At 43.3% G+C, this 24,874-nt stretch overlaps 1 protein-coding gene across 4 annotated transcripts in view; it reads right to left on the bottom strand.

The window, feature by feature from the left end:
- The window catches only part of PDZD2 (PDZ domain containing 2), a 142,615-nt gene extending 132,690 nt beyond the window's left edge, over positions 1-9,925 (bottom strand). For all 4 annotated transcript variants that reach the window (XM_062599491.1, XM_062599492.1, XM_062599493.1 and 1 more), the window contains exon 1: positions 9,447-9,925. In XM_062599491.1, the coding sequence (XP_062455475.1) occupies positions 9,447-9,925 (479 nt within the window). The remainder of the gene's footprint in view (positions 1-9,446) is intronic.
- Positions 9,926-24,874: the final 14,949 nt, after the last annotated feature.

Genomic DNA, 24,874 nt, shown 5'->3' with positions numbered 1-24,874 from the left:
GTCTGGGCTTTTCTCATCGCTACCGTAACAAAAATAGCACAGATTATGAAAAATCCGCAGGCAATTAGTAACTCTTCAGTTATTACAGCACAAAGATAGGCTGGTCAATATATATGAGGATGAGAAGGACATCACCGATTCTTTATTTTTCCCCCTCCATCAGACAGTTATTTTGCTAGCCTACACCCATTCCAGTGCTCAAGTAATGGACCAGAAAAACAGTCAAAACCATCATTCTAAGTTCAGCTTATCTGCTACTAATTTTGCCTATTCTTTTTCAGAAGTCCAGCTTTCTATAATATCTACTTAGGGAAGATGTGAAAAAACAGATTTCAGCATCATTCTAAACAATAGAAAAGCGCATCTTAGCCATCAGCAGAAAAACAAACCCCGTCTTTCAGATTTCAACGATTCTTTTGTCTGTGCGCAATTTGAAAAAGCTTGAACACGTTTTCTGTCTACCCCCTAGCTTTTCACAGATGGTCTTATTAAAGAGCCTTCAATCCGGCTGGGTTTCTAGAGTTTCAGATGCTCTAGAATGAAGTTTACTGCTAATAATCACATTTACCCACTCTTTTCCTGTCTCAGTAGGTACAAGTTATCTTCCTGAGCTGCCCCAATCTTAAATACTTCCAGCAGTTCCTGCCAAGTTATCTTTTTCTTGATGCAGGCCTGTGAAAAGAGCTTCCCTTTGGAGGCCCAGACATTTGGAAGCCCAAATCTGCTGGGCTTTATATATTTCCTACAGAGAAAGCAGTGAGAACAGGCAGTGATGTTAAAGTGCCTGCAATTGAAATGCAAGCCCTTCCCATCTTAGCCTACACTTCATAGAAAAGAGACAAGAAAATAAGCTTCAAGGAGCATGTGCTAATGCTCTGAGCCTGGAGGCAAGTGTCACATCTGATAAGAGCAGCAATGGGTTTTTCACAGAAAAAAAGAAAAGGCCTAAAGGCCCTAAAGCCATTTGCCACTGCAGCCACCCCTGGTGTTATAGACCTGCTTCTCGCTGATCAGACCTCCATTTCTTATATTTATCCTCCCCTTGTGTTCCTAGATAGCACACTCAAGCTGACAAGCTGCGTCTCAAAGGCTGACATCAAGCACAGCCTCTCCATGTGGAACTATTACTGGGTCATTATTACAAGAAAAAGATTTCAATGAAGAGTGAAGAAGCTGTTGCCATACTTTTCCAGGACACATGCCACATCAGCCTGTACAGGTGAAAAAGGAGAACCTGCCCTGTATCTCCAGAGCTTGGTAATCTGACGCCAATCAGCTCTTCCTCCTGCAGCGGCTCAGTGCTTCCACCTCAAAGATTCTTGAGCACACAAGCTGCTTTTTAAAAAAACTTTGGCCTCCCAGAATATTAAAAGCAGTTCCTTCACATTTACAGATTAGAAGAGACACTGAATGACTGAACATTGCAAACTGGTGTGTAATGGCACAGGCATTATAGGAAGAACAACAGGCACAAAATGTTCCTTGCTTGGCTTTTTGAGCATCTATTATTGATGGCTAAAACACTGTTCTATGCTAGCAAATGCACTTCTGGAGAGTTTGTGAAAATTACTACTTCTACAACCAAAATCCTCACCTGCTCTTTAGCTGGGCAGTAGAAAATAGTGACCCTACTTTATGCATTACAGAAGTTCACCAGTGAGTAAGTTGTGATGCATTCCAACTGCATTCTCAGGTGACCTTACAGCATGGGATGCTTGCTGCATTCAGGACAAAATACCACTCAGGAAGGAAAATGGCTCAACTTGGCGGCACTTTGGCTTTAGGGATAACTGACAAGACTAATTCACCAAACCAGAAGGCTATTCTCACCATGGATCAATAAGGAAGAAAGAGCTCCCCTCCCAAACAGTGAATTTATTCTCTTGTAATTGCAGCACAAATGGAACACCCATTTAAATGGTGATGTACACTACACATTTGACAAGATACCTCCTTCTAAGCTCATTATGGAATGAAAACAGGTAAAATATTCCAGAGGTAAAGGAGCAGATTGTCTTAAAGTTTTTATACTTTCTAAGGCAACACTACCAACCTGTAAACTATTTTTCAAATCTGATACAATCTCTTAGATCTACAGAAGGAAAGACACATGTAACTAGGTGACATCTCCAGGGATATCTGCAGCCAACACTCCCCAGGCCTGGCCTTGCACACTTTCTGCAGAGAGAGACCAGCTCTCTTTCATTTCCCCCAAAGTTCAGAAGGGATAGTGTGTAGAAGGTTACAACAAGCCTATCGCTCCCAAAATTTTGGAACAAACATATGAATATGTATATAGGACATAAGCCATTAAAATTAGTGGGAGTCTCTCCATTGTCTTCTGTGGCTTTTAGATAAAACAGAGATGAGCAAAAATACAAAGAAGATGCAAAAATAAGCAGGAAGAGGGGTTTGGAAAGCTAGTGCATGTCAAGAAGCCAGTTGTAGCAGTGGGATACCACAAATAACCATCACTACAAGGGAATGGGCTGTGCCTCAGCAGAGGCTGGACTCTATGCAGGGAAGTTGAGTGGGAAGGCAGGAGCCAGAGGCTGCAGAAGCAAAACTGAGTGAACCCACTCTCAGATTAATGAAGCAGAGGTGACAAACAAGCTAAATGATTTCTGTTGAGTCTAGGGATTAGTGACCTTCTGCTTAAGTCTTTTGCTTTTGAGAGGGGATTTGGGATAAAGCTCATTTCTTCAACGCAAATTATTTCTCAACACAGGTGGCTAAGTCTGTCCACACCCTTCCTGAGGAGTTAAGGGAAAGACAAACATCTCCATTTATTTCTTAGTCCTGTTATAGTCTGAGGACAAGGTGGGCCATATATCCACTACTGCAGTGAAATACAGTGGCCACACTCAGAGAAGGCTCCATGCTCCAACATACATGGGTTTAGGAGCATAATGAGGTTTACACCATGTCTAAAGTACATTATACATTCATTGGCTTCCTCTCATTTCACACGGGTTGATCACACATTGAACAACCTCTGTACATTGAACAACCATTTTGCAGCATGAAGACTGTTAGCATGGTAAGAAAATCAAAACTAATTGAACTCTGTAAAATGTTGGGGGTATACTTTAGTCCACTTAAGATAAATCTATTCCCTATGATTGTATTTGGTGGCTCCACTCTCCAAGATCACGGTGTTTGTTTTCTGCTGTTTAGTCAGCCCTGTTAATATTTTAACAAAGCTCCCACAAAAATGTTTGCCCCTTGGCCAGTGTCCAGTATACATTTCCATTTGTTTTCCTATTAAGGCAAAAATATTTTCTTATGAACATAACCAAGAGAAGGACCTAGTAACACCAGGCAAAGCAGCTGCTTACACTGAGCAGCACTTTTTGTTGGCAGCATTTTTGCTTTGGGAAGGAGGTGAGGAAACAAAGTAAAATAGAGCAATCAATCTGTGCAAGCTATGTGCCCACAAGGAAGGAGGAGGAAAAGAGAGAAAGCTTTCTGTGATGACTGGGGATAGTTTTCTTGGAGGAGAGTTTTCCTAAATAGGGATGTAAAAAGATGACTGCTCTGCCAAGTAGAGAACAAATCCACCATAAATTCCAGAGAAACTCAAGTCCATCACAGGCACAGAAATCTCAAAACTTCCCCTTCTCTACCACCACATGATGCTTTCATATGGAAGAGTGAATAATGAAGGCAACCCTAACACCTAACCCTACTGAAGAACAGATTTATTGCTAAAGCCTTAAACTGAGGGCCCTAGTTGATGAGCAGAAGTAGCATAGCCTAGGTCAGCAGACAGGGTATGGCTTGTCACCCCCTGGCACAGGAATCACAAATCTGTACATTGAGGATAAACCACTACAATTTGTTGGGAGTCATTTCAAAGTTAATCTTGCTCATCATGCCCAAGCTGTGCCATCCTCACTCATCAGAGTATCTGCAAGCATTTTGAATGCATCACTGAGTAACATAGCATTATAAAACCTTGCAGATGCTCCAGAGACAACCACAGCCCCAAACAGCAGAGAAAAAGTGACTATGGCAAGGACATCTAGCCTATTGTAATGACACTTCACCACAGCGTGGAAGGAAGCTGTACCCCACATACAAAATGCAAATTTGGAGCACTGCACTTTGATATCAAAGGATGTCCACACTTTTGTCAGAGTGCTTCTTCCCAACAAGAACATCTTCATATGGCACATGTAGGGGAGAAGCAGGCTTTAATTAAAAATAACAAAAATAAATAAAAAAAAATCATTCAGTTCAAACTTCAGGGGAAGCTTGAAAAAAAGTTCATTGAAAGATTCCTCTTCAGAAACATCAATGTTTTCTATCCACAGTATCAGATTTCTCTCCTCACCACTTGAGTAGCTCTACTCAAAAGTAGTATAGGTCCAAGTCCTTCATTCCAGTCCACACTACAGATGTGCCAATCGATGCTCACCCTACACACAGAAATCCAAAGGACATGGCCAGGAAGAACAAGAACCTCTTGAAGACCACCGGCTAGAGCAGAATTTGGCTCTGGATACAACCGGAGACTGCATATTGCATTCCCAGCACCAATAGAAACAGTTTCAATACAGATCCTGAAGGGTTCAAACAAGCAAGCACAAGGCCCAGGACTGTCGTTGACTGTAGCAACAAGAAGTGCAAAGTGCTTTGTGTGTTTTGAGACACGTACTTTGGTCTTTAGAAGTTCAGTAGAAGTTCACTGTCATGCTCTGTAATCACCTGCTAGCCCTTGGAGCTAGGACTGTATTTGGGACATCTGTCCTAAATACATGAAAGTACTGTGTGCCTGATACTACCTTGCACATAGTACATGGAAGTACTATGTGCAAGATGCTTCTCAGAACGGCACTGGACCATGACATTACCTTCATTTTTACAACTATATTGACACGTGTATGTGACATGCAGTAGCAGCAAGCACTCACGAAAGATCTCAGCAGTGCCAGAAATCACTAACTTCATGTAAGGTCAAAGCTTTACCTTTAGGAGTTACACCTAAAACTCACTCTCCATTGCAAGTCCGATTTCTGAAGATCTTTCTCAACTTCTTCAGAAGAAAAAAATGATTTCCTTGACATTCTGCATGCCATATCTCGTGCTGGGGAGGAGTCCCAGGAATTCCCCCAGGACACTGGCTGAGGAGGAAAGACTAAGAAAAGGCCATGCAACGGTACAGCTGTCAGAACAGTTCTCTGTTCACCTTTTGGAAGCTACTTCACATTGTAGGCTAAAAAGCAGCCAGCCAGCCAGTTTTTTGGCTGTATTTCCACACATTGTGATGTTTGGACATTTTTGGAGATGAGGAACATGGTATTTTGAAGTAGCAGTTGGGTTTCCTCAATGACAGAATTATACCATCTCCTGTTTATATCACACTGTCATCATTTGGAATATATCTTACTTTATTTTCTTCAAAACCAGTTCAAATCTGAAAATCTATTCAGCACTGATATTAAAGATTAGATGTATATGGTAGCTGTATCCAAGCATTGCAGCTATGCTCGATGCAATTCATAATCAAGTATTTCAAACTGGAGGGGATTCATGACAAAATAATTCTTTAGCAATCCTCCCAGGACTTCCTCGCAGAAGTCCCACTCAGTCATGCTCAAGAAATGAAGGATTCGTCTGTCATCTGCAAGACTACTAACAGCCTCCCTCCAGAAAATGAATAATAGCCCAAAATGAAAGGAGTAGTTGCAAAATACACAGGAAGTTGTTGTCAGGGGGAAAATAATCCATGTGTTTTTGAAAAGCAGTTTTATAGACAGAAGATAAATAAATATGCAGAGTTTTGACTAACCTTTATTTAGTACTCCAATACAGCTCATTTCCCTGCAATTGTATTTGATAGACGTGCACAATTTGCTAACTCTGAAGAGAGCAATAATTTTCCTTCAGTCACTAACATCACCAAAAATATCACCACCTACATCATTACTCTTATGTAATAATAAGCTGTTAAGCAAAGAGCTTTGATGATTATATTAATATATAATCTTTCTCTAAATGAAAGAAAAAAAAAAGCAACAAGATCAGCAATAATTAACCTGTTTCTGCTGTACACATGGCAATCGGGTGGAACTTAAATAAATGATAATTTTTTTAAAAAGTAAATCAGATTCAGCTTCCATAAAAGGGAATGACAGACTACCAGCAGCAGCCTGCACTCCCACGATGGTGAGTGCTTCTCTTCTGCACGGGCGCTGACCCCATTACCTCTTTGAGGGCTGAGGACACTTAGGCACAGTAGCTGCCAAAATCAGGTGCCCCCTGCACAGACATGGCAGAAGAGAGGCTACTTGAGGTGCAAATCCAATCACTGACTGTGAAAAGGGGGATGGAGTGGAGAGGGATAACAGGATAATTTGATTTTTAAAGTTGCTTCACCACAGAGTCTCCCCACACGCACTTGGTTGTCTAGGAGGGCCTGCATGGTGGGATGGAGCTCCGCTGGGCTGTGAGGTGACCACCTGAGGCCTGGGCACGTGATCACATTTCTACTGACCCTGCTGCAAGGGCAGTAACTTCCAGGAAAGAGGCAGAATCATGAGACCCTCTGCTCAGCGCCTGGAGTCCTGAAGCAAATGCCGAATCCCCCACAGTTACAGAACTAAATCAAGAGATACCCTAAAAATCTTAGGGCACACTGCAACACGCTCACCAGGCAAGATGGGCTGCCCTAACATACTTGGTGGGTGTGGAATGAGCATAAAACCAGTGCTTTTGCTTGCCCAATCCAACCGGGTGCCAACAGGACCTACAGACAAAATGTTAATTTCACTAATTCCAGCACAACTACATCATGCAGAAATCACAGCACTCAAACCCCTTTGTATCCGCCAGAACTGTTTCTTGCACAGCCAGCAAGTAATTATGCAGGCAGGCATACAGACAGAAATACTGCGTAGTCCTGGTTGTATCTCCATTCAGTGCTGTCCTGCACCGACACCTCGAAGAACCAAGGGGAAAGGGCTCTGCTAGTGTGGCAGTAATACTTGGGAAAACTGTTTCAAAGCATCAACTTTCCTAAAATGCAAACTGACACTGTCTTTCAACTGATTTAAAAAATATCTCTGTTTTGATAATGCCGATAGAGAAACCAGAAGGATGCCCAAAGCCTCCTGGACCCAAGCAGACATATAGGGTGGGACACAGCTGTTGGGGCAACCAGCCAGATTTCTGAGAAGTAAAACCAACCTCTCCAAACTGAAAGAGTCCTCAAGATCCCAAACTGTCATCTACCAACATCACCATTGTCAAATAGTGGCTGTCAGTAAGCTAGGAAGAAAGCTGTGGATGCTGAAAATACATCAGGTTCTGACTAAGAGATGTCCAATTTAGGCCCAAATTTAGGACACAGAACATTCTAAATCAGGATCGTAAGAACAACAAAACTGGCCACATGCCACCAAATTGTAGGAACTCTACCTTTATGATAGCAAAAAAATAACCTGGAGTAAGGAAAAAGGAGCACATGGTTCTCATTAGCAACAGTCACAGCTCGGTGGTCCAATAACAGAGCTTCCAGAAAGGAACAAACCCAAAATGAAGCCTTCAGATACCCAATCATTTTGGACTCCATTAAGTATTAGCTTTCTTTTTGCATTAATAACAGCATAGCATTAATTCTGGCTTTTGCAACTGATTCCCTTGGATTTTAGGAATGGAGACTTCCGCAAACAGCATGCTGTTTTTTCCACCACCACCACCCCCCAAAAAAAAAAAATGGGGGGGGGAGGTGCCACTGATCAGAGAGTTTATAGTCACAGTATCAGTATTTATTCACATAGAGGCTTGAAATTAGAGGCCTGTTATCACACCTTCAATGCAGAAGCTGAATTCAAAGAGGATGTTTAAGAGAGGTCAACTCAGCAGGTCCAGGTGAACTGACTGTTTAACCAACTACCTTTCCCAGCACCCAGAGATTGAAGAGTACTACTTTTATTTACTGCTTGCATTATTTACTGCTTCTCCTTTGTCCATCCAAGAGCATTTTGCAAGCTAACGTGCAAACACAGAGTAAGACTCAAATGCTGCACAGAAGAACCAGCAGTCAGAGCACAGAGAGAAAGCTGCAGCAAAATGGAGTATCATGAGGCTCATTCTTGGAAGAGGGAATTGGGAAATGCCAGGTGACTTCTACAAAGTCAGAAGCATGCAGTAGGATCAGGAGTAACGGTTGCCCCAAACTGCTGTCACAGGTAGGCTTCAGGGTGGAGGATGTTTGCTACCTTCTGGCAGCGAAGGCCACGCACTCTGCCACGTTGCAATTATCACATTACCCCCTCGAATCAAGGCTGTTGGGCTTTGCATTCTGACAACTTAAGCAGCAGACAAAAAAACAGTTATTACCAGTGCTATATTCTTACTGAAATTTGTAAAGACTCAGCTTCCTCCCTCCCTCCCAGTATTCAGGGGAAAATATGGCTTATTTCAGTTAAAATCTATTATTTGTCCCTGTTGTAGATTTTACTTGCTGGACCATTTCTCTTTTGCAGTAAAATACCACTCCCGAGACCCACAAAGTATGCTGGATTCTTCAGGCTGCAGATCAAGCCACTACGAGTTTTCTTTTACAGAAGACCCACTCAACCAGTGCTCCGTTTCCAAAACTGTCCATCCCTGAATTGCACCCTTCAGCAAGAGGGTGGGAATTTTATGCCCTCAAGTACATTGCAACCTCAAGTATGAACTAACATTTGCATCTTTATCAGAGAAAGCTTTTTGCCTTTGCAAAGTGAATTGTGAGCAAGTTTCCTGGCCCACAAAAAACAAGCCTGGGTCAGCAACCAATTTTACAGTATGTAACATTTGGGGGCGAGGGGTGGGGAAGGGCAGCATGGGGGAAGGGAGAATAATTTACATCATTACAAATACATTCATTTCTGATCTGAACTCTTAAAGGCTTCAGGTTTTCTGGACAGGAGACAGCAAAACAGGGAAAAGAGCAAAATGAAATAAAAATCAAAGCAAATTTGTTAACATGAAGCTGTTTCCATCTGGAAAGCACAAAAATGTCTTACTTTGAAAAAGTCTCAGACACCATTTAGCTGTCAAGAAAGCTTCCCTCAGTCAAAATGATTCAACAAAAATAAGATACATCTCCAAAAAAATCCTGCAGTGCTACTAAGCCTGTGTTCGTTTTACTAGAAGAAAAGCCTTATCCAAAACCAGAAAAAAATCCTGGTTTAGTGAAGACCTTCTGCTGCTTCTGACGTGGCATTGTTTGACACAATGACCCCTGAAAATTTTCAATATGCAGGCAGCAAATGTAGGCCTACTAATTAATTTACTTTTGTATTTTCTATAGACCCACAAGAAGGAGCCCCCAGCTCTCCTGGGGGCTGGCAAAGCAGAGGTCAAAACCGCTGCTCTCACAAATCGGGATCAGCCACAACGTACTCCATGGGTCATGACGCACAGCGGATCAGCAGCTGTTGCTTCATACTTACCTTGCCCCACTGACATCCACGCCAACCATCAATTGTCCATTCAGGGAAAGGACCTCATCCTTCAGTCGCACTCTCCCGCACTTCCCTGCTGGGCTGTTTTTCTTCAAGTCCGTCACCCAGATACATCCAACATCAAGCACTGGACCTTTATGACCCTTTCTCTTTTTTCCTCCCCGCCGTTTCTCTCCATAGTCTCCCAAAGCAGGGATGTTCCCAAAACTCAGACCAAGAACCTCAGTTTTTCTCATCTCCTGGGCTAAGTAAGCTGTGCAGATCTCCATGTCTAAAGTACTGGAACCACTTTGCTGCAGTTTACTCTCATCCACAGAGAAGTTCAGCTGGATGTACTCTCTCAGCTTCTGGATGGCTGAACGACACAGGCTCTGCTCAGGACCCTCCACCTCCTCCCGCAGGCTGTTCTGCAGCCACTGGCACAAGAGGGGGAGGAAGAGCCCCGCGTTCTCTTGGGTGATGGGCATCGTGGCCACCCACACGTCCCGTCATGGGAAGAGCTGCTTCCAGCATCTGCTCCACAAGCCTTCACTAACCAACCTGCTGGGGTCTGGGTAGCCTTCTGCTTCCCCCAGGACCATGCTGGAGGAGGGATCAAAACTGAAAACAAGCCCCTAACCCATTTAGTCTTACAGTGGTTGGACTCCACTAACCATGCTGTTTGGCAAAGCACAGCTGAGGCAGGCTGGTTTGTTATGAACACCTGCGGAGGGGTCAGCAGACGGAAGTAGCAGCGAGTTTCTCCAGTGGCTTTTACACCTATCCAGTTGCATGTGCCACTGGGACTCCACGCTCCACCAGGAGCGATGTCTTCTTCCTGCCACGGTCAGCTGCAGCAGCTTGCCCTGAAAGGAAAAGACAACACAGTTAATGCCATCAACACTGGCCAAGTCTGGACTGCAGGCAGGAGCTCAGAATCCGTACTTTCACAGCCAAGGCCCGTTTCCTTCTGCTATCTACCACTTGAGGGCACCAATTGCCCTTCTCAGCAAGGGAATAAAAGGTCACCATTAGCTCCCAGTCTCCCTAGTGAAGACAAAATTTATGAACTGTGCAACCACAAATGCCACAGCTCTAAGCCCAACACCAACACAGAGCAGTCCCCGACAGACAGCTGAACATCTGCCCCCTTCTGCTCAGAGAAAGGCTAAGAGGCACGCCTTAACACCATAGCCTCACTGTCAACTGAAGCTGGTTGACACTGCTGCTGCTGAAGATGTTTTTACCCTCTTCCATAACTGCTTTGGGGCTTGGTTTATTTTAATCTGCCTCAGTCCCCTGATCTGGTTCCCCATCAGGTAGCATGGGGGATGGATCAATGGAAAAGGTAGTAGCAAACATGAAGGGGTAAAATAAGCAGTGGTCTCTAATTGGCAGTAGTAGATCACAGTAGCTTAAACCTACCCTGCAAGTAAAGCATCAACAACACTGTGCTGTCAGTGACTCAGTAAAACCAGTTGTTAAGCTGCAAGTCTGTTCCCAAACCAGCCCCATGAGCTATCTTCAGCACATCCTTCTTCCCACAGTTGCTGCTCTTTCTCCTAAGACTGCTACCACCCACATGTGACTTGGTGGCTAGCCCCTTTCTCCATCCCTCTGCCTTCACAGGCAAACCTGGAAATGGCTTTTTTCTTTACAGAGAGAGTGAAGGAAAGCCTCCAGCAGCCTCCTGCCCCTTTGCACTGCCCCAGAATGACTCAGCTGTGCATACACCCTGCCTTGGACAGTCACCCAGAGGTCCTAAATGACCTCTGGAAGCCATCCATGAGCTGTTTTGTGCCTCTGCTCCCCCTGTGTCTACAGAATATGCTCACCTTCTTCCCACGGATCCTTAGAGCTGAGCAGGTGAGTTTCTGAATTTCTAGCAAATTCAAGGAAGGAGCTGCATATAGATAGGGCAGAAAGAGCCAGGGGATAGCAGACAAAAATATGAGAAGAAGGTCATTCTAGGATCATGAGGCCCATTCCCAAGGAAACAAGGAAAAATCCTGCAATGAGTCAAGTCTGGCTGTTTGGTTTCTTTTGGGGAGTAATATTCTAGCAGCATATGCTGCTCAGTGAACTGTGCTGTAGGAAGGTAAAAGAAGGTTACAGCTTAGAGTCTGCAGACTACACGTCTCCAGCTTACTGCTGCACCATAGGGAGGATGTGAGACTCAACTTGGGCAGAGCAGCCAGTAGCAACAGTCCCTGACCTCGAGAGCAGGGGTATTAACAGAGACTCTCACAAGATGCAACAGGCAGAGCCAAAGTGTCACAGAAACACTGCCAATGTTTGCCCACCAACCTGGCTGCATGGCACTAACTAGACAGACAAGAATGACCATGAGGAGAGAGACGACAGAGTTAACTGACGTTGGCCCAGGAGGGCTCTGGCATCATCTTCAGCAAGAGGATGATGTTCCACAAATGGCTAAACAAAGGGAGAAACTGGCCCACTACTTAATGAGAGGTTTAGGCTCAGAGTAGTATATAGAGGGGACACACACACACAAACACACACACAAACACACACACACAAAAAAAAAAAAAGAAAAGAAAAGAAAAGAAAAGCAGCCCAAACACAGAAGCAGCCTGGACACAGCTCAAAGCAGCAGTGGTAATGAGGTCAGAGAGGGACTGGGAAGTGGTATTAAATTGTTTGAGTATCTTAGACATCTAGTGCAAGATTGGCAAGTAGATTACTTTTAACACAGGACCTAGGTCTTAATTAAGATCTCAGGTTTGATACAAGTCAAATGTGGGGGTGTTTTTTATTGGCGTAACTGTTAGCTGTTGAAATAAGACATACTACTGGGATACAGATATAAGAGGTATAGCCTATTCAGAAAAGGCTGGCTGAGAAAACAGAGGTAGCATCACTTTTTATACCAAGAGCTGACGTGTGTTTGCTTCAATGTCCAGAACACAAAAGGAGGTAGACCTGTTAAATTCTTCAGTTAATAATTAGAGGAAAAAACATGGGAGAAAGTAGGAAGAAATGGCTGGGGAGGACAAAGAAAATCCCCAAACTAAGATGAAATGGATCAGGCTACCCGATAACAGCTGACTTGATGGTAATGGGAGAGCATAAGCACCAGATACCTGCTACAAAGCAAAGCAGTTCAAGACAGACAGTCCTTGTGCCTTAGGAACAATATTCTCCTATACCTGATGGGTCAAATAATCGTTAGTGGCAAAGTGTTTCCAGACCTGACTGTACCCAAAAAGAATAACTTGTTGAGGGAAGAAGGCAGAAGGAAAGTCACACAGGAGTGACTGGGAATGATGGAATCTGCCATATGCAAAGACTTGGGAACAGCAAAATAGAAACGCCGACCTCAGTACATACAGAAAACTGCCAGGTAGGATTTCACGAAGTAAAGTTTAAAGGAAAAAGAAATCAAGGTGAACTGTAGTTTTGCGAAGAAACAATATGTTGTGCTCAAAAGGCACAAGCACAAAAACATCTCAATGCAGAAGAAGGATCAGAAGACTTGGCAACATCACGAGCTTTTCATTTATCTCAAAGACAAGAAAGCACACCAGAAGGTTACTGAGCGTGAGTTAAAGAACAGAGTGAATACACAGGCAAAAATATTAGAAACATAAGAGCATAAAAATGAAATGAAACTTGCAGAAGATAAAAATATTTGTTACCCTTTATATGTACATTAATACTAATATGACAGTCAGGACAAGCATTGCTCAGAGGGAAAGTTACTGAAAAGTGACAGCAGAAGAGGCAAAGTCTGTTTGATTTTTGCTTAGGCTTTTTTTTTTTTTTTTTTTCCTATGATGCATAGGGGATTAGTACAGTTAATACAACGACCCAGTATCACTACAAAGGTATACTATTCTTTTCTCTCCCCATTTTACAGTGGGATCAGTACTCTACCCAAGCCAGACACTTCCAAATTGGCGGGGTGCAACAAGCCACCTTTAAGCCATCTGCAGAGCAGGCCGGAGCAGCGAGAACGCAGACAGGTGAGGTGTCAGGAGCTAGGGAAAGGCAGACGCGCTGCCTGTCAAGGGTAAAAAGAAAAGCAGTAAAGGGAGGCTAGAGCAGTCAGCCTAACCTGAATTCTCTGAAAAAAAACTCCAAAACAAAGAAACAGTTTGCAAGAACCTGGAAGATAACAAAAACGTAAGCAGCAGCATACACAGAAGTGACGAGAAAAAGAATCTTATCAAACCAATTTAATTTCTTTTCACAATAAAGAAGTTGTTAGGTGTCATTTACCTGGGCTTTATTATAGCTTTTAACACCATCTCAAACTTTCTCATAAACAAACCAGGGAAGCGTGATTAAATGACGCTACTCTAAAGCCATACCCAGGGAGCAGTTATTAATGGTATGCTGTGAAAACAGGAGGACAGTCTGAGCGGAGCTCTGCTGGGTCTGTATAGTCTAGTTCTGTTCAGCATACTCATTAGTGACCTGGGCGACGGAACAGAGCACACTTACTAAATTTGCAGATGATATGAAGCTGGGAGTTACTGCAGAGGCACCAGAAGACAGGATTAGAATCCAAAATGATCTCGACAAAATGAAAAAGTTGTCTAAAAATTAGGATAAAGTTCAGTCAGGACAAGTGCAAAGCACTTCTAAAGGAAGTCATACACCTGTAGGACTGGCTACATAGCAAATCTTTGGGAAAAGATGCAAGGTTTCTAGTGAATCGTACACATCAATGGAGTCTGGCTATTGCAAGAAGAAAAGGTTACTGTCCTGGGATGCGTACAAGGAAGAGAAGCCTGTTAACGTCTGTGAAGTACTCCTGTAGCCTCACTCAGCATGGGAATGTCTCAGCTGGAAAACTGCTCACTTTGAGCAGAGCACCACAATTATTACCAGGCTAGAAAATGCCACTGGTTAGGAAATACTCAGGAAATTAGGCCCAGTTAGTCTAAAAAGGAAAAAGCATTGCAGGTGAGGTGAGAGAACACATGCTAAAGGTCCTCAGCTACCTAAAAATACCCCACAATAATGAAGAGGAAAAGAGCCAGAGGGAAAAGTCTGTCCTGTCTGTTCACAGTGCAGTAATGGATACGAGTTACGTCAGGGTAGTTTCAGGTTAGCTGTTAGCTAAAACTAAACCAGATAGAGAATACCAAAACACTGAGATACACTGTCTGGGGTCTCCATTAAACAAATATCTGTCGAGATGCTGTGCGTTGCCTATCTACACCCCTGAGCTTGCTGCAGGGTCATGACAGACACTTAAAATAACCGTGTGGATAATTATACAATATTTTCAGGGGATTTGATTTTCTCAAACAAAATCTTTTTGGCTTCAGAAAAAAGGACTCTGACAGCCATAAATAGGAAATGCTCCTTCCAGATGAAACATGCAGCTCACTGCTGCGTGGGGAGGCCTCAGGGAAAATTCAACAAAAACTCTGCTCCGTTCCCTGTAAAGTCAAGCTTGGTGTCTAAATTGAACACATTTAAGCTGGTGAGAATAAGAGCTCAGACTGTCCAATACTGGCAAGAGGAAAAAATAGAAAGGTGGCAAATTTCTCTTTGAAGAGGGGAAAAAAAAAGAACTGCCTGATAAAAACAGCAAACTCAACACTGAGATGAAATTGATTTTTGCTCTTGACTTCCAGAGAAATAGACCCAAGATCCACGTGAGAGAATTTACTGGAGTTAGGAACACCTTGCTTGCTTTTGTAGGCAACAGATCCACCGAACTGCTTATAGCCTCAGAACAATAAAAGATTTACATATATAAAAAAAACTCTGCCTTCACACCTAGCATTGACACTTGCCTAGAGCAAACCAGGCCAGGGCTAAGAATGGACAGCCCTGCTGGACACAAGTCCCTGATCCTGGGGATAACCCTCTAACAAAGAGATTTTGTCCTAATTGCTGTGGATCTCTCTGGATCCCACTCTCTGGTCAGTGATTTAATCTTAGAGCCCATCTGGGTCTAAATGTGGTCTGTAGGATTTTCAGTTCACACTTTAAAGGACAAAGTAAACAAAGAGGTTTGCAACTTAAGAACTTCTCAGCTGGGGTGAGGAGGAAAGAATCCAACTTCATTTGCTGGATGCAGTATGGAAATAATTACGATCCTGTTTAAACAGCTGGGTGGTAATGACGCAAAGACAACATGACCACTTATTTGGAGGAGTCCCCTGGAGAGACTACCCCTTTGTGGTCTCTCAGTTTAGGAAGACCCCTGCCACACCGAGCATGGGTCTTGGGGCACAGGCTTACGTTCTTCCCCTGCAGGAGCCCACTGGCCACACGTACAGCCGACACACAGCACAGAGGACAGCCCCCTCTTTTCCAGGGAGATGAAGTTTTTAGGTCAGATGCTCTCAGAGGATCTGGAGGACGCTGAAGGAGGCCTCCTCATCCAGCAATGCCAACACAGTGCACATTCATCTTCTTGCACCTGCCAGCGTGGCTGGCTGTGGGACATGTGCCCCTTCCTGATGAGGCGCCACCAGCACCCAATAAGCCTGGTTCCTCCCAGCACCACAGGAAACTTGCTGGGCATCACCAGGCCCAGAGGTCCACAGGTGGCAGAGGTGTCCTGCTGTCACAGGCACCTCGGCCACCTGCTATCCAATCATCAGATTCAAATGTAAAGTAACGAGGTTTTATACCCCTGTTATTCTGCTGGAAAGCTCTCCCAGCACATCATTGCTTTCATAGTTGGAAACGGTCTACATCCCAGTCGCAGCATACTCACGATCAGTTTGTACCTTCAGACAGTTAGCTTATACAGCTCTCTGCTCTTCTTGGTGTTTATCAGCTCTCCTCACCTTAATCCCGGGAGTATTTACAGGCAGAAAAATCAGCCTTTATCTTCCCTTGTTCCACACACTACTCTCACATAAGATATGCTCTCAAAGCCTGAAATGCCACCCACATAAACAAACTGGATGCCCTGTTCTGCCTTCCCCAGCAAAAGTCTTTAGTTAGGAATCCAGAAGTAACACTTCTTTCTTAATCTCTAGTCTTCCAGTTCAAGACACTAATATGAGTTAAGCATAGGTAAGGGAGGTAAAGACAGGTTGGTTTGTTTAGGCTTTCTTAAGGAAGGGTCATTTGTAATGGTTGTATATGGAAGAAAAATACTTTCTTTAAATTATTTGAGACTGTAATTACCAAAAAAAAAGCATATATGGATACTCATGATATAAACTTCAGTTTCTTTTCCAACAAGCTGAGCTTTTCCCACCTAGATCACCATCCTCAAAAGAGTGATATAAAAAGCTCCCAATAATCACTTTCTCATAGGTGGAAAAAGAAATAAAAGAGTCTTTAAAATGTCCCATCACTGATTTTTAAAAGATGATTTGTGTGAATGGCTAACACACAGTCCTCCAGAATAATCCCTCAGGTATTTCTAGCCTAGCCCAAATTTCCAGAAAAACATACATACAGTTATTTTTAAAATTCCTTTTATCCATTAAGTGATACCACTTTATAATTGCTTTCAAGGTTATATCTGACAGATACCATTAATCTTTTATATATACATGAAGGCATCATTCTTGTTTTCTTAAACTCATCTGTGCATTTGAGCACTAAAAAATAATCCCCTACGAGCAAAAGATGTTCAGTTACTAATTTCTATTCAAGTGGAGCTTTCATTTCTTCTACTTCTCAGTTAGTAACTAATAGCAGAGGAAAAAAAAACAATCTAAGAACCAGATTGAGATGTTTCACTAAAAGACATACTATCACCGAAGGAAAGTATTGCTGTGGCAGTCCAAGGTCTGAATTACACCACTGGCAGTACCAAGCCTGTGTCATTCTGGATTGCCCAGTGGTACAAATCAGACATGGCCACATGGTTATATTTCTGCTGAATTGGCCAGAGCACACATTTATAGGGTCAGCCTTACGGCAGCCATAGAAAGACTACTGCTACTTGACCTGGCATAAAAGTTTAAATCTTACACTGGCAGGCTTTAAGATATTTTGAACAAATTTGAATCGACAGCGCGAGTTTTATAGCAGTCAGCATTTTACGTCATGTGGGCCTCAGGGCTTTTAACCCAGCTCTAGGAGGCCTGAAACTGGATTTACAGTGCAGTCAAACCACAGCCTCAGGTTTGACCTACCACAAGTAACAAACAGGAATATAGGGCCATGAAAATTTTCTTTCCTAACCTCCACCAACTCTTTACCTGAGCTCGTCGCTGTGGGCTCCCTTTCTGGCCAACAGAGAGACATGATCTCCAGGAAGTGGTTCATCTGGCCTGTTGTACATCATACCTCTGGTCAAGATGCATCACACCTTTCAAGTGTATTTTCTGCTCCATTGCCTGAAAAGTATGTGGCTACTTCAAACAGAGATATGTGAACATGATCAAACAAATCCTACCATAAAACATGTCAATAACCAGAGAAATTAGAAATAGAAAAAAAAAAAATCCAATAAAAGCACAGCTGAACAGAGGCTGTGGCAAACATCCTATCAGCTCTTGCAAAAACAGTCCCAACACTGTGTTCTTCATTGCTTTGATTTTCCAGTGTTTATGTTGACTAAATCAAAAATCAAAAGACCTGTGCAAACATTAAGATGCCCTAAATCAACCCTTGCAATTATCAGGATGTTTACAGTATCAGCCCAAGCAAGCTCTGAGAACAAAGAATAGTTCAAAAAGACGACAGTGAACCAGGCAAGTGTAAAAGCAGAGTTTCTTTTAAAAAAAAAAAAAAAAAAAAAAAAAAAAAAAAAAAAAAAAAAAAAAGGCAGCAGCAGAACTTGTACAAGAAACATTACTCCATGAAGTGGGTAACAGTCAGTAAAAATCTAGCCATATATTTGGATTTGTTTTGAAAACCTCACCACCAGTACAGTAGTGCACACATGGCTTCTATCACAGGTATTTATTTGCCAGATGCTCTCACAGTTTGCAAGCAAGTGGCAATTAGTAAAATATTTAGTTAAGAAAATGCTATTGTCTCTGCTTTTATAGAGAGGAAACAGAGCTACAAAAAGGCTACTTAATGCATCCTATAGAGCCTCATGTTAAGTCTTCTGACAGCCAAAATTCCACTAGAAAATTTTGTAAGTATGATGTGTGCTTACAGACAGCCGCCGGGACCGCGGCTTTGGCTGGGCCAAAGCACCTGGCTGGCAATGTCTGGACACCAGGTCCTCATGCTAAGCACCAATACTGGCGAGAGACAGTGCATGAGAATAAGCAACTTTCCCCTCGCTTTTACCAAAGTCCTGCCGCTGCCTGTGCTACTCTGCTGCGTACAGGGTAGTCAGGGTGAGCGGCCACCTCCCCAGGGCCATGGGAACTGGAGCGAGGCTCCTGTCGCTCCTTCTCTCCCAACCCCTAATCTTCTCTGTGCCGTTGTTTTAAAATTCCACGGTTCGCCATGGACCATCCTGTAATTTACTCTTTTTAGCCCCAGGGGTCAGTCCCTCTGCAATCTTGCCGTCAGAAACGTGACCAGCTCAGCAGAGCTATGCCAGTCTCCGAGGAGGGCAGGCTCCCGGGTTTCCTCCTGCGTTCCCAGAGTCCGGGCAGCTGGAGCACTGCTGAGTACGGGAATAGCAACACCCCAGCCCATAGGAGTGAAAGTCACTAGCTGCTCTACAAATTCAATGACTGGCTACAAATCGTGGAGCAGGAGATGGTGATTTCATAGAATAATCTGTGACGGAGGAGCTGTGGCCATGGATATAGCAAGTTTTGGAGTTGCCTGCTGAGGCCGCAGCAGCCCCAGTGATAGACACTAAACCGAGATGTGCTCTGAGCACGTGCCGATAGCACTGCAGAGCCTTGCAGCTCCAGATCACTCTCAGCCCAGGAACAACTGCTTTGACACCACTTACAAAGTCCGCCCAGGATTTGATCACCACCATGACCTCAAAGGCCATCACGTATGTCCTCTGTAGCAGTAACATTCAGGAGAAGCAGCCTCAGTTCTTACAAATCCTCCCACTGCCCCTTAGCAGGAGCTGCATATTCCTCACATAGCCCCGAAGTCACCCACTATCTGCTTCCTCTTTATTTCTGCAGTTTCCATATGACCTCACATCAGTGCTCTCCAGGGTTCTTTCCACCCCCTCACGCTACCCAATGATTCTTCTCCTCTACTCGGAGGGCTTCCCAATTTCTACCACAACTTTATACAGAGCGTAAGCAAATGACGCCCAATGCATTGCAAACCGTGCATCTGGAAATGTGCACGAAGAGATGTGTTTCCAAAACACACTGGATGTTCTACCAAGAGCAGAGAGGCTGCAGACACTGAAACTCAAAAGCATCAGAGCATTTGCTGTCATGGGCTAGGACACTGGGGGACTGCAACCAAGTGTTTGCACAGACATAGCTAATGCAGCATCCATTTTGCTACTGAACCAGTGAAATTACATCAAAATTCAAATACGTACTATCCTTAAAAGTACTTCTACTTTGCTAGAAACACAACTTATTTCAAAGACAAGATTAAAAAAAAATCAGTTAATTCTCACATGTTCTAATGTTTCAGGCTGTACCAAAGCAAACTTCTATAGCAGTTGGATATTAAAAAATAAATATCTATGGCCTTCTTACGGCTACCCAGTTTTGTAGCAAAACAACAAAAGCTTACTTAAGAAAACAAGTTATTACAAGCCTGCTGAATGAGGAAAGAGCTATATTTAAAGGCTGTCTTGAAGAATGGCACCCACACAATTCTGCAGTTGTTCAGCATCCTCTATACACCAACAGGCCTAATCATTATTTGGATCTATTCCATTTGCTGAACAGTTTAGGGCTAATTCTGGGAACCACTACTGTGAATTTTCAGAATATTCAGAAATAGTTTCTGACATCATTTATAGATGCATAAACCTGAGGCAACATAATTAAACTCAGTGATGCTTTTTTGAGTTTATTTTACAGTTGTGTAACCACAACTGAAATCTCATTTTAAATAAGCAGATTCCTAGAAACATTTCCTTACCAAGTTCTAAAATAGCATAGTGCTCACACACACACGCACACAGAGAACTAGCCAAAACTACATACAGAGAAATAACAGAGTCAGAGTTTAAGTTTATATTTAGGCACCTAAATAAATGACCTGGTTTTCAAAAACCCTCACTAACGTTGGCTGCTCATATATGACCTTGAAATAAATGTTTATCTATGCCTCAATAACCACAAAACCAAATTCCCCATTTTCAAGGCTCTTTAAAGAAAAGGACTGGACTTCTATGTGACATTTTAAGTATTCCTGTAGAAATTTACTGCACATAGTAGTTCTTTCTGAAAAAATGATTTACATAAAATAGGAGACAAAAAAGGTTTTGTACACGTGCAATTATTTTAAATGCTTCCACTTTTCTCAAGACCTTCCTGCGGGAAAGACCTCCACAAATAACATGTTAACTTTGGACCACATTGTCTGCAGGAATCATGAATCCAAAATTACAAACAAACCACAAACATCTGATGTTCTAATACTGTCCCTCTGTATTAAAAAAGCAAATGTGCCTAACATTTTTAAATGAATTTTTGATAAACACCACAAAAACATGTAGTTCAAACATCTGCAAACTCAATATAGTTGGAAGATGGACTGATGTGATTTTGTTATGTTACTGGAAAGGCCACATTGAAAAAAAGAAATGAAAGAAAGAAGCTCTTTTCTATTATCTTTGAACTCAGAATTGTTAAGACCAGTAAATTATCATCAGACTTAACATGGCAGATTTCCATAATGATGTTTCCAAAACTCTATTAAATACTCAATCTAATCTGAACATTGGAAATAATTACTAACCTGTGGTAAGCAATTCCAAGCAATTGTGCCAAGCTAAGCTTTAAAAAGAGACTTTCAAAGATCTTTCTTATCTCAACTTGATCAGATCTCATCATGCTGCTCACTTACTCATCATCATCAATGATCTATTTTCCTTCCCAGTAAACTGCATTTCCTTTAAAATTAAGAGTGTTAAGATAGTTGGTGGTAGAGGTGTAAATTACTATCAGAAATATCTAACTGCAAGATATCTAAATATCTGCAATATCTAAATACAAGCAAGAGTCAGCCTGAAGCCAACTGCCCGCCAAAATCTCAGTACATACATCAGTGAAACCAAGAGGTACCTTCAACTACCCGCAACAGCGCGGAGCACTTGAGACGCGTGACATGATTTCCACCGCTGCAGGGGCAGCCTCTACACGCTGTGGTTTTAGCGTAGCTCCTGTTCTAGCTCCCAAGGTCAACGCAGAGCTTTTTGAGGCACAGAGGGCTCATCCACGACCTCTGAAGGACACCAGCCACAACGTAACCCTGTCATCCCTGCCTCAATCCTCTTAACCTCCAGCTGAACTGCAGCGAGGCTCAGCAGCCTCCCAAGGCGTGCGTGCCAGCCTGCATTTCTCTCTCCCAAACTGATGGTTAACCCTGCTGGCAGAAACTCAGTGGAAGCTGCGAGCTGTTTCCTCCCACTGCCTGTACCGAGCGGCTGCTGGTTTCAAGGGGGAACCCGGGAGCCGGCGCCTCCGCTCCCTCCCAGCGTGGGTCCCCGCGCCTGCCCCTCGCCGCGAGCTGCTCCACGCCTGCCCGCGTGCCGTGCCACCGGCACCTCTTCCGCGGGCCGCTGGTCCTCGAACCAGCGCACGGCCACGGGAACGAGCACTCCGCGTTCGACTGCGGTAAAAGAAAAACGAGGGCGTAAGCAGCGTGCACCAGGAAAGCTCGCGTGAGAACAGACCAGGCTACTCTGAGCTTCCAGGGCAACGTATCATCTTGCTTTTGGAGGCTGCCAAATTTTGTGGCCGTCTCTAAGGTTTAACACAACAAAACCCAGGACGGTCATCTAGTTCCAGCAATAGCTGGATGGGGTAAAATATTGCAGCCTTTGGTCCAATTCCTCACAACAGATTTTATTTTTTTGGCAGACTTAAATCTCTTAAGGAAAAAAATGGGGGAGGAGGAGTACAAGCTAGAGAAAAAGCAAGTTTAGCTTGTTTGAAAGTTAGTTTTGCCCATGCTTTTGGCAACTACTATGTATTTTATGGCAGGACTACAGGACCTACACCCAACCAACAACCAACCAACAGTGCATGCTGTCAGGATAACTTCAGGAGGTGCTTGTCTCCTGACAGTCTCCATACAAGTTTAATGCAACCACATGCCACAACCAGAACACGTTGGATAAACGGCTACATGACGTTGCCCATCAGGGACTCCTGTTATCAGCATATATTTCATCCATTCGCCCTGACTGGCTACATACAATCTCACTGAAGTCTCCCATGGTCTAGAGCAGAGATTTCAAGTATAGAAATCATTGCCATGGTAGTTTTCATGCATCCCTTTGATGCTTTAAAATACTTCAGTGCTGAATTAAAATTACAATTATAAATACATAAATAAATGTTATGGTCTATAAATAGCCACTCAATGCTGTCATGTTTTTATGCAGTCATCATCTCTGCAAAGACAAGGAGCAAAGCCTGAAAAGTGAAGTCTTGCCTTTGGGCATTTTAAATATTCAATTTCTGAGCCAATGTCCGTATTGGGCAGAGAGAACAGAAGAGCAAGTCCATCCGGAGCAAACACACATATAATTTTTATTATGCTATGTAGCCTTGTTATTATTAACCATACATTGGACTTACAGAAACTTATGTACTTTCATGTATTATGTTGTGCAGATGTGGGCAACAGCAGATCATATTTAAAAATAAATCACAAAGATTTGTCATCGCTCTGAAAGCCTAAGAAAGGCAACAAGTCAGCTACCTAACATAAGGCCTTGTGATAATTGGCCTTTGTCAAAGGACATCTTCCTTTAAAAGAAAGGGATACAAACCAGAACCACTACACACCCCTATGCTCCCCTAACATCTGCTACCAAACCAAAAACAACACAAAAAACTCCCACGCTGCTGCCATGTTAGACTTGACTATTAAAAAACAAAATGTGTATATAATTTGTAAGGAAAAAGCAAGAGCACAAAAATTCAGATATTGAAAACTAAACCCTTAATTCTTCAAACACTTAAGTGGCTATGTAACATTGCTCCTATCAGTAGACCTGTCAAAATCCATCTATCTTATCAGGTGCTTAGAAATAAGTCCAGGATCAGGAACCAATACAAATGCATGTTGTCATCAAAATATTCCCAAACTCTCTTCAATATATATTCAGTCCTAAACATGTATTTCAGCACAGAAAACAATCCATTCCTCCTCCTCATATTTGAAAAAACATTTCTTAAACACTTTTAGTTTCAAAAACATCTCCAGCAACAGCAACTCAAGATGCCTTACCGTGCAAGATAACAAGATCCTGCCAGAGAAAGAGATTTGATAGCCATATTACTGCACGTGTCTAAGCAAAGAGATAAGTTTTAGTGCAATGATGATTAACATTTCATTATGAGCAGCCCCCAGGTGGAGAAGACCCTGTGCCAACAAGACAAATGACAGAGAGAACAGAAGACTCTATGGCTCTGCATACTGCAGAAAGAGCTGCTCTTTCCAAGAAGGAAAGCTCTTGAGGACCTGGAAGCACGTGCTGAAAACCCAGCAGCTAGAAAAGCCAAAGCATGACTAAGCGTTGTTCTGGACAGTGCTGGTGCACCCTTCCCTGCTTTGAAGCGCCGTGTTAGTCTATTCTGCTGGCCTCCATGCAAGATATATGGATCTGATTAAACAGAGCTCCCCCCCCACCACCACCAATGTGGTACTGCTAGGAAAGGTGGGCAGGGAAAGAAGGAGCAGGGTGTCACACAGTACCTTAAAAAGACCCCATAAGACCTACGCAACCACCTCCTCCACGAAAAACGTTCAAGTGACAAACGAAGAAACAATCACCTGCATGGTGATGACAGCGGGTGGCAGGAAACAATTTGCTTCCACCAACTCCGGTCCACATTTGGAAATGTGGCTGGAAGATCCCCATCCGGAAAGCCTAGCAAGCCCCGTTCCTCACTGGATTATTTGGTCACCCTCAAACGTCTTCTTAAACTCAGTGCCTGCCTGATGCGTAGAGGGATCTCCCGAAGGAGGGAGAAGCTGGAGTGCTCCAGAGATCCAGCACAGCTCCCTGCTCTGCCAGATGCCCTAAGGAAACCTGCAGCTGGTCGGAAATCGGTCTCTCTGTCAGGGCTCCACCCAGGCATTAAAGCAGGACTGTAACACTTCCTCGCCTCGGGTCAAATTCAAAGTTAATGACTTAGCGGCACCAAGAAACCACGCGGCAACGGGAGCTCTATCGTCAGGCTCATGCGGAGCCGGAGCGAACGCGCTCACGCTGGCAGCGGCAAGGATACGGTCCTTCGTCTTTCCTCAGCTACGCTTCTGTTGCTAATTCTATAAAAACACGGAAGACTGCCTCCGGATTATTGTACTTCCTATGCTCGTACTATTCATACACTTCAGAGGCTTCATATTTTGCCTGACAATTTGAATGACAGTAGGCGGCTGCAGTTACCCAAGCCTGCACA

The sequence above is a fragment of the Rhea pennata genome, chromosome Z, assembly GCF_028389875.1.
Source record: "Rhea pennata isolate bPtePen1 chromosome Z, bPtePen1.pri, whole genome shotgun sequence".
Lineage (NCBI taxonomy): Eukaryota > Metazoa > Chordata > Aves > Rheiformes > Rheidae > Rhea > Rhea pennata.
This window is presented reverse-complemented; position numbering and strand designations above follow the sequence as displayed.